The following is a 16,407-nucleotide window of genomic DNA, read 5'->3' as shown; positions in this document are numbered from 1 at the left end:
AAAAAGTATTTTATATCACTATTTTTTTACTTTATTTCTTAATTATACAGTTATTATTAAATTCTATTATTTGTGCTATTATTTTTTTTCTGACGTCTACTAGTTTATTTCAAAAATGGGGTAAAAAAAACCATACTAAAACTGTACGTTTTATAAGTGCAAACGAAATTATACATCATAAAATGGCAATAAAGATGACAAAACATGTCAATATACGAATGATAAGAGATCCATACATACGTGGCGTGTAAAATTATATAAATGAAATCCCGACCCAGATACTTTCCCAGTAATAAATTGTAGGTAACAGTCCTACTGTTTACGGTGTGGTGACCTTTCCAAGGTGTTCTATTATTACGCCTCATAACCGCGAGCATCCTGCGACGTCCGCGTCACGAGGTCCCTGCGGTTTTATGAATAAACACCCGTTTTTGCTGGCCGCTCGCGACGGATAGCGGACGCGATAGCGATCGAACGTGATAAGGCGGCCGATAAGCCGACCACCTCGGTAGGACTTCGGCAATCACACACGCACACGGACGACGTATATCTGACACTTATCAGTCGAGATTGACCTGCACAGTCGTTTTCATCCGCGAACGCGATCCGGACGCAGCGCGGTACCCGTTCGTAAAAATCGTGGAAACCTTCGACGACGCGAGGAGAGCAGCGCGTATACGCGGTGTGTGATCTCGGGGTGGTAATTTCTCTTCCATGCGACATGGAGCTGATGGAGGTGTTGGCGATCGGCGGCGATGCCGAGGCGCAACAGGTAAATCGAGCGCGTGCGAGAGAAAGGCGAAATCGATCAAATCTCAACTTTCGATGTACGTGTCGCTAAACGCGAAGGAACGAGACGTACTGCAATGCCGAATTCGATTTAAGTGTGCGCAAAAAAAAAGTCTAATAATAAGTCTTGCATCAGCCGCTACTGGTCTCGCAGTCAGTCCCTTTGTGTGGATTAACATAAGGATCGCTTTCGCTTCGAAATCTAAACTTAGAGAGGGATTATAGATTATAGTATTAGAGATTAGAGAATACTTTGCGCCCCCTCTTTGATTTCAAACGATTTTTTTGGGGGAGAAAAATTGCTGTAGGATCCTTGTTGACAATTTTATATATGTATATATATATATATATATATATAATTACGTTTTATATGTAGGATCCTTATCGATAATTATAATTGTGTTTCATTGTATGAACGCGATATAAGTTTAATTAGAAGATAACAGCTTTGCTAATGAAAACTCAAGTAAACAACAGGTATTCGTGTTGTGAATTGCAGGCGTATGTATAATCGAGGCGTTCAAATCTGATCTCGTTCCAATTTTGCTCGAAGTAATATATACGTTATAAATACAAAGCATCGCATCGCTAAGAACGATCGATTCTGAAATAATAGGTCGATAGTACACACTACAATTCAAATTTCTTTTTGTGCTTCATTCTTGTAAAACTCTCCTGTTAATAAAAATTTTATCATGTTACTTTTGAATATATATTATAATATATTAATTATTTGAAATCAGCAATAAAAAACAATAGTGTTATGATTCGTTAGTCTTTACAAAACGCTAAACTTGGCGCGTTTGCATTATCTCAACTAAAAATCAATATAATGGCAATGCGGTACTGCGTAAAAAAATGCTTTTTTTTTGCGCGTCTACGTATTTATATAATTTCTAGCATATGAGAACTTTCTTTCGTTTCTTCTATGAAGGCCATAATGGGCTACTCATCCCTTTGTTCACGTTCTCTTTGTTCGCCTCTTATATACGTCAAGCCTCAACAACAAAAGCGACAAAATGTGCTAAATCAAATTCATCAGTAAGCTCCCTATGACGTTCTCAGGCGAAGAAAAATTCACACCGATTAAAAGAAATTCTATCATTAAAAGACAATAAAAAGCGTGAGTCACGCCGCATAAATTTAAATATGTACAATTATCGGCACTCCTGCCAATGATGATCTGAATCATTGATAAAGAACCTTTCGTTTCACTATCGCTTTGGCGAAAAATTTTTTTTCTCTAATCTGTAAAAGGATGACTAACTTATTAGTAGCTCAAACACAGCAGAGATATTTTCGTTGCGAAACACACTTGTGGGCTTTTGTTGCATCGAGAGCTTCCGTTGACTCCGATTTCATCATCGATCGCTACTTTCTTTCGAGATTGCACTTGATAGATGGATAAGGGAGATTGAGATTGAATCAGCATTAATATTAATAGCTGTCGACGTAAAATTTGCTTTTGACAAAAGAGAGACATGCCGGTGCCTTAGTATTTCCCAGATATATTGTTATTAGAGGAAAGTCCCCTATTATGAGACACCACATCTATTTTGTGTGATTATCGGAAGTCTATGGGCAGAATTGAAAAATGTAGTATGCCATTTTAAAGGGAATTTATTCGACTTTAGACGGTCTTAATTGAATATTCTTATAAGTCGAATAACACGAGAAATCAATTTATATATAAAAAAATGAAGACGATTTCTCGAAATGTCTAACGTTTTTTCGTTCATGGAAAGAAATTGCGGTTTCAATCATTTTTTAATCTTAATAGTTTTTTATATAGCTTTAAATGTGACAAATAATTATCTTGTGCCTAAGTAAAAATAATAATAATGAAAATAAAAATAATTATATATCATAATCAATTTAAGATATTTACCAATAAGGAAACCTTTTCTTCGCCAGTGAATAAAATAAAAAGGAGTAGTAATAATTGACACTGACTGGCAATATAAAAATTCTTTAATTATCTCACGACGTTTCGACCGTCACTTTCGGTTCTTATCAAGTGTTCAAATTACATCGCTTCAAGGAATTAATTCAAGGAAGCGATGTAATTTGAACACTTGATAAGGACCGAAAGTGACGGTCGAAACGTCGTGAGATAATTAAAGAATTTTTATATTGCCAGTCGGTGTCAATTATTACTACTCCTTTTTAAAATATTTATACATATATCTTAACGCGGAGAGATTGAATGAGCGGTGCGCGTAATTTTACAGGCTGTCCATATTACGCAGTATATATATGTATATATACATTACACACTGACCGTCAGAGCAATTCATTGTCGACGAACGGTTTTCCGAAAAGTAGCTTGCTAAAATCTCCTTGCTACCAATTGGCTAAATCGTTCTTCAGGTATAGAAGTATTGAACCTATTTAGCTGAACTTCTTGCACGCTTTATCTTTTCTCTTTTTCTCACCAACGTGAAAACAGAAAGAGAGAGAGAGAGAGAGGAAAGATGGACCGTGCAAGAAGTTCTGAAGAATGACGAACGATTTTGAAGAAAAGCTTTTCCCCCCCTCTCTCCTAAATGGAAACTATACCTGCTTTAACACGTTTCATCATCTCCCGATACAAATACGACGCATTTAAGCGCTAGAACGTCCCGGAAAGAAGTCGGTACTTGTTGTTGAACGTTTAGGAGTGAATGTTACCGATTGTATAATTTAAGCCAAAAGTTATTATACAGCGTTATTATAATCGTTGTGACACGTGTTTATTTTAAGTTACAAATTTATTGGCCGCTCGACTATTTTAAAGCGTGTTCGGAAGCGATCCCGGAGAAATCATGGATAAATTTGAGCAACGCATCAATCTCAAGTTTTTAGTCAACTTAGGAAAAAGCGAACCCGACGCCTATCAGATGCTAAGACAAGCGTATGGGGAGCGTTGTATGTCCCGTTCTCAAGTGCACGTGTATTATGAGGAATTCAGGGTAAGCTTGGAAGCGCAGCGTAAAGTGAAAGAAACTAATAGCGTTTTCGATTTGCGACTCAAACCGACTCGGGTCGCATCATGTATACAGGATTCTAGCATCATTGACGTGGAATACATACATATCTATGTATGTATTCCACGTCCATTGATGCGACCCGAGTCGGGTCGAGTAGTAAATCGAAAACGCCATAAGAATGTTAGTTACGAAAGTGAGAACACAGTTTTCCCTTTTTCTTCTTTTTACTTCTGGAGATTTTCATATTCCGAAGAATGCAAAGGTATTACCAAATTGTCTCGAATTTGTTCTTGTCTATGGTTCTTGTTATTTCTGGGAAAAAGTGGAGTAATATTTTTTCCACTCTCGAAACCTTAACGGAACATCCGGATTCGTACCCGTATCTGTCGCTCGATAAACGACTATTTTGTCATCTAAGCTATTCAGCATCCCGATAATAATAAACAAAGTAATAACAAAGTAATAGACCAACAACGGATGGTATACTCATTCTCTGTCTTTCTTTTTATTCCTTACAGATAGCTGACGTTATTTGTCGTCATTTTGACGATAAATAATGTCAATTTATTACTTGGGCAACGGGGAATATTTGTTCGTCGAGATAACGTCGTATTCTGCGTCGAGACAACCTGCCAGGGTTTTTTTCAAGTTTTTCCGTTAAATAGTTCTTAAGTCAACAAAACGTATCAGAATATGCCTGCGATTTCCTCTTTCTTTATTCTCTAAAATAGAAACCTGAAAATGAGGATTCGAGGATTTAGATCCTTCACAGGTAAGAAAATGTAACGACAAAGGACAAGCAACCTCAATGACGAAAAAGGAGCAGCCGCACAAATAAAAATAGAATAATGTTAGACCAGTATATGAATCGAGAGATGAAAGTCATATTCTTCGCATATTATTATTTTTTAATGATACAAATAACGCGACAATTTTCTAATAGAGTAAATCTAGCTCGCCTATTGGTAGAATTTAGGTTTATTAACATATAAATAATGAGAGGGCTAAAATAACAATTAAAAAGTAGCAAATTTCTTTTAGATTTATATAAATTTCTAAATAAGCGCATTTTTACTCTCTATTTTTGAACGTTTTATGAATTTCTCATTCTTGTTAAGATGCTTAGGCCTGGTCTCAAGGAAACAGAGAAATAGCGGAACGAAGTTATTCTGATTGGCTACTCTCCCACCTAGAGAGCCTCGGGATGCACCTTTATAGAAAGGTTGAAGAATTGTATCATACTTTGTGTGGAAAACTTAAAGCTATATTAATCGCTTTTCGGTCATCTTTGATAATTTACTCGCATATGTATTTGATATAATTTGCATATTCTTCTTTCTCTTCATTCGTTTTTTTTTTCTTTCTTCTCGTTATCTGAACGCGTGCGTTCAGCTTTTACTTTTTAAATTATTTGCTGGTTCTTTATTTTAGTACGTGTACTAAATAAAGGAATTTTCAACAGATAATTAGATAGATAAATAAATAACGTCAATCTTTATATTTCCAGACGGAGACGAACAATGTTAAGCAAAGGAGTAGATCCAATTCGGTGGTTGATTCTAGCTCATGCTTTAGAAAATACTCTGCGGTTTTTGAAGCTAGGAATATCCGAAACCGGAGCAAATCTGTATCTACTACGGATTACTTTGTATGTAAACTTACGTTGCGAGGCTTTCGTAATGTACTAATTGTAATCGAACAGATAAAAATTATATATATAAGGGGCGGTATTCATAGTCGAATCTTATATCTAAGATCGTCCGGTCAAAGGCAGTCTTAAGACTCCGTCCAGCCAATCAAATGACCGTATTAGCAACTTAAGACATTACTTAAGACGGTCTTGAAATAAGATCCGACTATGAATACCGGCCAAGGATTGTCTTAGATGTAACAATGGTATTTTTAGATGTATTAGGACTGATGTAGCATGTATTTGATTAATTTCAAATAATTTCTCAGTTAAATCTTATCCTTCTCGGTTAAATAATAATTTGAATAATATTCTCGTTACACGATTAACCACTTCTCCAAAAAAGTATTTTACAATCAGAATACCATATAAACTATTTGTTAAAGATATAATTTTATCCGAGTAACAAATTAGAAAAAAATTATTTAATTAAATGCCTATTTCTGACAAAGTGTAGATGGTACAAGAATTGTATTGTTATACACATTTTTACTTTCTGTCCAAATCAAGTAAAATTTTTCTTTTCTCTTCTTCTCTCGAAATAACATTAGAATTGGCAGCTGCAATTTTACAGATTTTTCGACACAAAATTCGAACTAATTTCTCTCGATGAAAGACATTTCGAATTTATCTCGCGTATCTTTTTTGCAATTTATATAGTAAAATTATAAATTGCAGAACATAATTCTTTTCTGATGCAAGCCATTTATTTTCTCAGATGTCAACGGAGCAGCAAGAATGTACGGACGATTTGTGTATTGCCGGACCGTCCCAATCCAACGAGACGAAGAAATCAGACACAACCGACGCTAAAGCCAATAACGTTCCAGTTAACAAAATCAGTGACTCTGCTTGGTAAGGAAACGGATTATTAACTTACAGGAGTATTAATTCTGAAACTAAGCGGCGCGATCCAATAATTTTTTATAATGATATTAAATCGAGGAATACCACTCAAACACCAAATAAAAATATTACTACGAAAATAATATTAATTTGGAGTTGAATAAAAAATCAACTTTTAATAAATGCGTTAGTCTCTCTCTCTAAACATATACGTAAATACTTCTTTAAAGTTATCATTAAAAAAACGTTAAATATTGATAAATAAATTGTTTAATTTCACTGATGTTGCTTACATGCTAGTTACAGTTTTACAATCGCCACTATAAATATTTGCAATTGCGTTTTATTCATTAACATTCAAAGGTAGATTTTTTTAGGGATTAGGATTTTATATTTGCATCGGTAGCGTTTATATACTCTGTTTATTTCCGTGCTTTCTTATTCAGCACCTTCAAAGAACCCACTGCATACGCGTCAGTAGCGAAGGACGCGGAATCCTATAACATGAATCACAAGAATCGCGGCATGTGCATAATCTTCAATCACGAAAAATTTGACTTGAGCTACGATACGCGAGAAGGTTCGGCATTGGACGCGAAAAGATTGGAGAAAACTTTCGGGGATCTTGGATTCGACGTTGAACTTTGCCACGACTTCACGCACAGCGAGATTATAGATAAGATAGAGAAAGGTAAGAAACGATATCCATCACGTTTTGCACCGACTCATTTATATCCATCTCCCTTGAAGTCTCGACTTTGTGTATCTTTCTTGCGCGCTCTGATGCAGAGATTTGAATTATATGTTTATTCAATTAAATTTCGATGTTCAATTGTGCGTGTTACAGTGAGTCAGGTCGACCACACGAATAATGACTGCCTCTGCGTGATTACGCTAACCCACGGGGTCCAGAACGACCTGATATGCGCGAAGGACGTCATTTACAAGTCCGACAGGCTTTGGAAGCCTTTCGCCGGTGACAAATGTATAACGCTCGCGGGCAAGCCTAAGTTGTTCTTCATCCAGGTAAAACTATACTGACATTTTCGTGAGTTCCTGTTCTATTTTGAAATTACATTCGTGATATCGTGAATCGACATATCGTGATATATTTCCGCTTGGTTCTATTCTATCCGGCTAGCTCACCCTGGTGCTTCTGGCTTTTTGTTTAGGCTTGCAGAGGTGACGAATCCGATAGCGGTGTTATGCTGTCCCCTCGGACTTTAGTAAAAACGGAAACTGATTCGGTAGTTTCTTATGCTATTCCAACTCACGCAGATTTTCTGATAGCTCACAGCTCGGTTCAAGGTAAGTGCCTAATACCTTCTAGATGACGTACAGAAATTGTACCATTTTGTAAAGGCATGTTTCAAAGCGCTAAGGACCAGTACGTAGCTAATTGTTTCTTCAATAAAATATTGCTTTACGTGATATGTAAAAACGCATTTTTCGGAGTCGTGCAATACGTAAATTCAAATAAGTACAAAAAATCGAACATTCTTAATAAAACAAACTATCTAAATATTTATCATTGTATTAATATTATTAAGTAATATTATATAATTAAATAACACATTTTTTAAATTATGAATATCGAAACATAAAGTATAAAAATAAATATCTATAAATGTTTCTTGAAGAAAGCTTAATTCTCATATTAGCTCAAATATTATATAACTTGATTAAATTTGTTGGAACCCAACATAGTGTTATAGCTTCACAGTTATTTAAGAGAATGATTTTTAATATATATTGATTATTGAGTTTCTGTTACTAAAGATGCAAAGTTTATTATCAGTTTTTATAATAATTCAATCTGTTAGAGAATCTTGGATTTGCGAGGTCCAATCATTTTTGCTAAAAAAAAATAAACTTTTAATATAGCCAAAAAGTAGTCACTGTAACGTAACGTACAGCAGACGCGGAATATTGATAAATCCATTAATTGATATATAAATGAATATGTAATTCAATGTAATTCTTATTTCGTAATTCTAATTCCTAATTCTTCAATTCTCAAGGCTTCTTTACCTGGAGGAATCCCTCAGAAGGCACGTGGTATATACAATGCTTGTGCGACATCTTGGATGAACACGGGACAACGATGGATTTGATGAACATATTGACACTGACAGCGCGAAAAGTCGCCACCGAATTCTCATCCGTTAATACCGATAATTTAGCTTTGCACAATAAGAGACAAGTGCCGTCGGTGACGACGATGCTGATCAGAAGCGTTTACTTTCCACCAAAATTGAGAAATGAGTGATCTTATAAGGCAAGTTGCGACAAAATTTCCGGAAGGCTAGAAACCTGATAATAATGTAGAATTTTTTGAATTACTTATAATTACTGAATAATTAAGTAATTGTAATTGTTCCGATAAGTCAGGTAAGTAACGACGGAATAAAGAAGAGCCAGATACTACGTGCTAAAAAGTTAGAATCAAGTAAAATATCTTTTGAAAGATCGAATTAAGAAAAAGAAAATTTCTTTTCTGGTTCTTTGCAGACGTTAATATCTTTATGTATTCTTTTTGTATTCAATCCGAAAAATTATTCTGATAATGTCACAACGTTGTAGGAAATTAATAACTATCGTGTTTTCTAGAATAGATCTATTTAGCTCTACCTATTTTACGGATTATTTCATGATATTTTTTCTATTTTACACGCTAAATGTACGATTTTTATTTTACAAAAAATTTCAATACATAAGTATCTCGTGTACTTATTACTAAAAATAAATTTAATAATATAAAATTATGAATGTAACATTTTATATTATAGTATCTAATTTTAAGTTCTACCTTATTTCATAGTATTAGTTCTCATTTTATATACGAAAGCATTATTTTTATGTTTTATACAAAAAAATTGTATATATACCACATATTATACATATGAAGACACGTATTATGTATGTCGCAGCGATTTTGTGTAATTTGTTTTTTTTTTGCAAAATTCCTAGGAATCCACAAAAAACCGGGATAATGTGGAATGAGTAAAAATTATAATTATAAATATAAATATAAATGTAAATATAATTTATAAATGTAAATATATTATACATTTATATAATTATTTTTATATTCATAAATATAAAATATGAATTAATAAAAATTTCAACTCACAAATTTCACTGACAAAACCTAGGATTTTGCAAAATTATTAGTAAGATTGTGTAACTCTTATTCCATGATATCCCGGTTTTTTGTGAATTCTCTAAAAATTTAAATAATAAAAAAAAATACACGAAACTCCTGCGACATATATATGCATAATAACTAAAATAAATAGAATAAGTTGTGCGCATATCGTAGATCATATTCTAGATATACAAATTAGCAGATAATTAATTTGTAATTTGATAACATTTCTTACGACGACCTTGCGAAGATTTTTATGTTTCAATAAAGGCAACAGTTAAATCGATTTTTATCGCAATTTATTAATGCTTATTTATTTATAAACGATGTAATCTCCATACATCGCTTGCTTGTTATAACGTGACGTTTTTTTATCATGCGTCACAAAGATTGTAAGACCCGCCTGCAAGATTCCAGTTCGGGAGAGAGCATTTCCACGATCGCGTTGTTGATATCTTTGAGCGATCATTTTTTTTCTCTTTATTAACATATTTAACAGTTATTGAGGGATACCGTACGCTAAAAAGACTTATGACGTATTATTGATATATAGAATATGTAAAAATGCTGTGGAAGAGATTCCCAAGAGAATCATCGAATTTTGAAGGAGGCAGGAGCAAATATCGTATTAGCTCTCTTTCGCTTTCACTCACATTCGATTCATTGACACTGTCTCACTAATTATCTTGCAGCATTCTAGATGAGGTACATACATCGAGGTACAAAGAGCGAACATTATTGTAATCAATGAAGAGGAAGAAGAAAGCGTTAGAAATAATGCAGCGATTGCCGCCGGCAGAGAGTTCAAGTAGAAAAGGCGCAATAACTGTGAAGAATGTTGCGAGGATTGCGAGTTTGAAAGAGCACCTCGAGTTCATCCTCTCCGAAACCTTTCTATTTTCAACCTTGTTCAATTTGTCACTTCGCATTCTTCCTTGAAATTGTTCGCGTTTGCACACTGATCCATCGCACTGATTCATCCGACTCTCCCCGTCGCCGTTTTCTTCCTTTTCCCCTTTCCCGTGTCTTTCCCCTTCCTCCGTCCGACAAAATATCCCATCCCGTTGGGCCGCTCGACGCCCACCGACATTTAATTAAACGCCGGCCGCCTACGGTCGAAAACGATACAGCTTGTTCAACGCACGAAAACGACATTGTTCCCCATCCGTCGATCACACGCCACCGCAACATCGTTAACGCGCTCTACGTCGTTGACGCAAACCGCTACCGTTGTGCCCGCGTAATTTATTCCCGCCTCTTGTAAAAAGTCGATAAATAAAACAAAATTGAACAGTTTTACGAATTTGTAATTTGTAAATTTTTAATTCTCGAAAAGTTTGATTCTCAGAGAGATTAATTTAATTGTCCACAAATTATACCGAGTAGAACCGTGACATCTCGCACGTTTATACAACTTTGGAATAATTTCTGTCGATTTTTTTTCCATCTACCTGTTCTTTTGCAATTTAAGTTTCAGCTAAAGTCGCAAAAGTTCTAGCTACATATTATTGATGGAAGCACGTAGAAGTTGATATCGACGTTGACGCAGGCAGCGACAAACGCATCGGTCGCACCCTCTGCAGCAGCGACAGCCCCTCCGTCAAGCTGTGACCCGAGGAGCAGGGTCGCGGTGCGTCTTCAAGGTGGCCTGGTAATTGCATCAATTAGCTGTGCGAGAAGGCATTTGAGCACGATCGAGCATTTTATCGTGGAGCTTCGCGTGAAACGCGCGTTAATTCTACCGTGCAGACCGATTGAGAATTAGCGCGTCTGGCAGAAAGCAGAAGCGTCTGATTTTACCGTGACTTTCAACACTTCCTTCAACGTCGTCGGCGAGACGCGTAATTACACGTTACCGTTCTGAAAGACGAGAGACATCGAAAAATGTCGCAAGGTTGTGATAAAAATCTTGGAAACTGCTGGTACGCAATCCGGAAGCTGTAAATGATTACATAGGGAGAAGAAGATGATAATTAGCGTTGTACTGACATTTTGATAATCGCAATCATAGATGCCGAAGATACGACGATTTTCAGAAGATTTTCCACGACGATGTGTGCAGAGTCGAACACTGTTAAATTCGTAATGTCAAATTATCCTCGATTTGAGTCTTAACCATTTCATATAGGTCACCACTTCTCCTACTCAATGTGTCGATAATCTATCTAAAACAATGTTAATTTAACTTATAAGCCAATAAAATTAAAATAATAAATTCAACACACACGGGAGTTAAAAATAACAAGATGTTATTTAACTCAAAGTATTGGTTCAAATTTCATCCTTTGACATTTAACAGTGAACGAGACAACGAGAAATATTGACAATGTCATTGTGTGTCAATTGGGATTTCAAATAAGCGACGGAGACAACGGGATCATAGTTGGACCTCCAGAGGACTCTGGACCGTGCATTTGGAAGCTACGAATGAAACAGGACGAGGGTGGAGACAAGTGGGGGCGAGAGTCGGTCGCGGAGGGAGCCTAAGGACCAGGAGTTTGCGCGAACAGATCAATACGGGGGCTGCCCCCGCACATGAACATGTCTCCTTCCCACTCTTTCTCTCTCTCTCTCTCTCTCTCTCTCTCTCTCTCTCTCTTTGTATTCATCTCCTCGCGTCGCCTTTCTTTCTCTCTTTCTACCCTTTTTGCACATTTTTGTATCTCTATCCTCCTCTCGCATGAGTTAGTCGATGTAAGATTGTATTTTAATTCTCCATTATTATGACGCCGCACCCGTCATTCTTTTTTCTATTCTTTTACGCTTGCTTTCTAATAAACCCTTTCTCTCTTTCTCTCTATCTGACGTAACAATAGTACAGAAGGGATCTTACGTGCTCTAGAATTTTTTAAATAAATTTCATATTTAAAAATTATTTATCTGTCTATATTTAAGCCCATCGATCCATCCATGTATTTTCCCCTCCCCTAATTTGCGATCCTCACAATCCTCCCTTTTACTCTAACCCACATTCCCCGTGTCTTCTATTAATATTCACGCCCGATTGAATCTCTCGAAGACTCTGCCTTAAGCTCAAGATATATCCAATTCGTTCTTGGTATATTCTTGGATTCATCCCTCTCGCGCTCGGATATATCTTTTCCTGTCCTCGCCTCACGATATGAAATTTTGTTCGGGCGGCTCTAAAATCTATTTCAAATCGCCACTCTGCTCTATGATATCTACGGCCCCGTAGCATTGACACTGTATCGTTTGTCACGCTGAAACATTGACCCGCTGCGCTGCGCGTAACTGTCCTTCTCTACTTTTACCAATTTTCCCTTCATCGCCCTCTCGTCTCCTTACATCGCCTCTCACCACCTCTCTTTACACAGATCTATCTCCTACTACGTCGCGAGCTTATACTTCTCTCTTGTTCGTCTCTCCCCCTTTATCACGGCCCCTAGTTGGATCAGTCCTACCTCTCTTTCACTCGCTCGCTCTTTATTCATATACAAGGTGTCCGGAAATTATCATTATTACTTTCAATCATTTCGACTAGCCTCAAGTCGGCGAAAATTGCGTCGTCCATAGTGTTCGTTTTTCTTTTACATTCGATTTAAATTTACTTTTCAATCAAATCTATCAAAATTTCGTCAATCCAAATAATTTGGTTTCCGTAACTTTGCCGAAATTGATCGGTGAAAATTGTCCGGGATTGTCAGTTTTTTTGCTGATTGTTTTTTCAAGTGCTATCAAGTGAAAGAAGTTGCCTATATCTCCGACGTGTCTCCACATCATCCGACTTTCCGGTCGGTACCACCCTGTACATCTGCATTACGCGCGCGCGCGCGCGCGCGTGACCGGCGCTCCGTCCTTGTCCGTGACGCGCGCGCTACCCCCAGCGAGGTGGTGGCGGTCCAGCGTGTTAGCCGTGCGGGATGCTGAATCCGTAGAAGAGGCTCAGTCGTATTGCCTGGGCCCTCTCTGTCGCACGGCTAACACCCGGATCGGCGAGATCGTGCGAGGCTGGTGGGTATCCGCGTGCCGCGAGAGGAGCCGATTTCCTCCCTTGGGCGAGGGCACTTTTTCGTCGCGACGGAAAGGAAATCGTGACGCGCGGCGGGATGGATACGTCCGCGTGAGAGGGATGCGCTGCACGATTTCACTGGGGTAGCCGGCGGTAAGTAATACGACTCGGAATTTTTCGACCCTCCCTCCCTCCCAACCTCTCTCTCTCTCTCTCTACTTTTCTCGTTTACTCAACAGTTTTTGAGCACCCTGCCCGGTGCTACGCCTCATTGTAAACTTCAATCAGGCATGCACGTCCGTATAATTCCACAAAATTCGATTTTGGATGCTATACACATTTGGAACGATTCAGCTTCTGTCAATATTTGCACTTTATAAATATTTTTATTATTACGAAACAACGTGGAGATGTATTCATGGCATATCGATAGTATTGCAATATTATATCTCTTCCTGCAAACGTTACGAATAATGATAATAATGTCCCAAATTGAAAGTTAATTAAACTGGGTGCTTTATGTATTTTTCAATGACGAATTATTAATATAAACAATTTTGTCTTTTTACCTTTACTTTTATGTTACTGCAATTCTACGAAAATTGTCGAAATTGGGCGTAGACGGCTTTAAATAATGCAAACTGATGAGGCTCGTTTACATGGCTGTTACATTAAAAATAATAAAAATCAATTCTTTAATCTCATACCTATTACATTGTCTATTATGAGAATACCACCTGAACTATCACTACTTACTGTCAGGTAAACTTCCGACGCACTCATGCTATTGTACACTGTCTTAACGTCCATTTCTACCAATGTTGATTAACTTTAACCTCAGTTTAACTTTACTTTTCATCTTCTTCCACTTCTTAGAATTAGAGAAAGATAAAACGTAAGTTAAACCGAGATTAAAGTTAATCTGCATTGAAAAGAAGGTAGGAACGGACATTATTCAGAGAGATCGTTCGAAAGAGGCACAAGATAGCGCGAGCAAGCATCTTCCTCTTCCTCGCTTATCTCGCAATCAGAGGATAGGATCGAAGTGAAGTGCGGATCGATTCGCGACTACTTGGCGTTCGCGATGTTAAGACGTTGTTGACTGGCACGAAAAGTTGGCAGCAAACGACCCGGTTTTCGTGTTTAAAGATAAACCGCGCGCGCGCGCGCGCTGATTTTACTCGTACGCCGCGAGGCAAGGGCGAGCCAAGTGAGAGAGAGAGTCATCTGGTCATCTCTCCAGACGAATCATTGCTGGTCCTCGCTTTTCGCGGAAGCTTCACAGCGACCAATCTTACCAGCGATTTACGAGCGACCAATTTCTCGAAGCCGGTATACAACGTGCTTGCTCCTAACGCAGCTTCTTTTTCAGCCTCGCCAGAAACCGATCGCTTCTAATTTCATAACGCGGGTGTTGCAGCTAACGGCGATATTACGTGCAAACTTTTGCGCAGCTCGACGATCGTATCGTGCCGTAGCCGCGCCGCACGCTCTTACATTTAATTATATGTTATTCGCCGGAAAACATAATTAGTGTCATTAGCATTCCGTGAATGGACTTAGGTAATTTTCGTACCTCCTATAAAAGCTAAAACGGTCTGTTTAACGTAAATTTCGAGACTTGAGGCTATCGTACATTGAAGAATACGCGATGCCTCGACAATTGTCGACAAGTGTGATAAAATTAGACGATTGACAAAATTTGACTGAATTTTCCATCGCCGTCTCTATCTTTGCGAAATCGAGCTAACGCGGTTAGAAACGCGTATTTATGTCTCTTGTATCGTTGGAGAGGTGGCAACCATACAGCTGCAATTCAAATGGAAATACTTTGTGTTTTGACAAACATATTAAAGCTGAGATTATACTTGAGGATAATGATGGGCAAGCTATATTTATGACATTATATATTATGTATGTAAGGTTTCAGCTGTATTATTTGCAATATTTGTTGAGCATATTAACATTCGTTCCAATCATAACAGAGCAGAAGGAGCAATTCAATGCTTTGAGAAGCAATGTCGTTTCATCTTTCAGTAGCCATAAAAGTTCTATGTTCTATCAGAAATTAGAAGAAGATTGACAAAGGGAAAAGAGACAGAAAGAGTATCTGATTATCTGAGTAAATTATTTCAAGATTCTTGATCTCTAACGTAACAGTAAATCGAATTTTTGCACAGTTACTTAATATAAACACAATAATAATAATTTTTCGTTCGCTATTTTTAAGCATCTCTCGAGTCAAAATCGATATATGATAGTTCGTGCTTCATTTTTATCTCGTTTATATTTTCATCCGGTTACATCGACGAGCTTTATATCCCTTTCAAGAGCTTCTTCTCCAACGGTACAGCAAATATAATCTCTCTCTCTCTCTCCCCCTCCCCCTCTTTTCCTCTCCCCCTTCCTCTATTCTTTCCCTTTATAACCGGCTGTGATATTCTCAATTGGGAATATCCTGTTGAAAAATTCTTCCATAATTGTTCAGCCTTGAAAGATGCTTTTTAAAATTAACGTCGGTCGCCTCTCGCATCTTTTTCTTCGCTTTCCCACACCCTTTGAGGGCTGCTTACCCTTCATCACGACCAAGCATGTATTAGCTTGTCCTTCTATTTTTGCGTCGGTGAGATAATGAGATCACAGGCGTGAGCACATTATCGACAAAAGATTACTTCCTACCTCGAAGAAGTAAATTTATTCGCTACCATCAGCATCGCGTTTTTAAAGCGAGATAGCTGCCCATTTGTTGCTAAATAAAGGAGTTAAAATTCAATCTGGCGTTGGTTGTTCTTACCGAAAAATTTAATCGAAGGCCCATTTATTGGGTGAATGCTCAATTAAATTAAATTAAATTACTTTTATAATTTAATCGTTTCGTTTTTTAATGTGTCACGCAGCGCAATCACACTGTTCACTTTTGATGTATCAAATCGCGTCGCGGCACAAACGTGCTGATAATACGCTCTACCACCATTTCCAGAACTTAATTAAGTTA

General features: G+C 37.3%; 2 protein-coding genes across 9 annotated transcripts in view; both read left to right on the top strand.

Annotated features, from left to right (window-relative positions):
- Window positions 1-418: 418 nt before the first annotated feature.
- LOC139812261 (caspase-1) lies at window positions 419-9,728 on the top strand. Of its 5 annotated transcripts, none has more exons than XM_071776967.1 (8): window positions 421-772; window positions 4,877-4,980; window positions 5,266-5,406; window positions 6,167-6,303; window positions 6,741-6,985; window positions 7,142-7,320; window positions 7,467-7,602; window positions 8,316-9,728. In XM_071776967.1, exons 2-8 carry the CDS (start codon window positions 4,963-4,965, stop codon window positions 8,561-8,563), a joined length of 1,104 nt encoding a protein of 367 aa, XP_071633068.1. In that variant the 5' UTR covers window positions 421-772; window positions 4,877-4,962; the 3' UTR covers window positions 8,564-9,728. The 5 variants fall into 5 exon arrangements, with proteins under 5 accessions (XP_071633070.1, XP_071633068.1, XP_071633067.1 ...); XM_071776968.1 differs by lacking the exon at window positions 421-772 and adding an exon at window positions 3,613-3,740; XM_071776966.1 differs by lacking the exon at window positions 4,877-4,980 and having other exon boundaries at window positions 422-772.
- A 3,571-nt stretch (window positions 9,729-13,299) lies between these two features.
- Window positions 13,300-16,407, top strand: part of LOC139812250 (high-affinity choline transporter 1) — an 18,604-nt gene continuing 15,496 nt past the window's right edge. For 3 of the 4 annotated variants that reach the window (XR_011731840.1, XM_071776945.1, XM_071776944.1), the window contains exon 1: window positions 13,300-13,565. The gene's annotated coding sequence lies outside the window, so the exon portion shown is untranslated. Of the gene's footprint in view, window positions 13,566-14,634; window positions 14,745-16,407 lie in introns of those variants that run through there. The other variant, XM_071776946.1, reaches the window with a different exon arrangement.

Source organism: Temnothorax longispinosus, chromosome 4, assembly GCF_030848805.1.
Source record: "Temnothorax longispinosus isolate EJ_2023e chromosome 4, Tlon_JGU_v1, whole genome shotgun sequence".
In the NCBI taxonomy this organism is placed as follows: domain Eukaryota; kingdom Metazoa; phylum Arthropoda; class Insecta; order Hymenoptera; family Formicidae; genus Temnothorax; species Temnothorax longispinosus.
Note: the sequence above shows the minus strand (reverse complement) of the source record. Positions and strands in the feature narration are given on the sequence as shown.

Excerpts from the sequence above, each read along its gene's own strand:
- LOC139812261 (XM_071776965.1), top strand. The coding sequence starts at position 3,594 with ATGGATAAATTTGAGCAACGCATCAATCTCAAGTTTTTAGTCAACTTA. Across the intron at positions 3,741-5,265 it reads TGTATTATGAGGAATTCAGG|ACGGAGACGAACAATGTTAA; the intron begins GTAAGCTTGGAA and ends TTATATTTCCAG. Across the intron at positions 6,304-6,740 it reads AAAATCAGTGACTCTGCTTG|CACCTTCAAAGAACCCACTG; the intron begins GTAAGGAAACGG and ends TTTCTTATTCAG.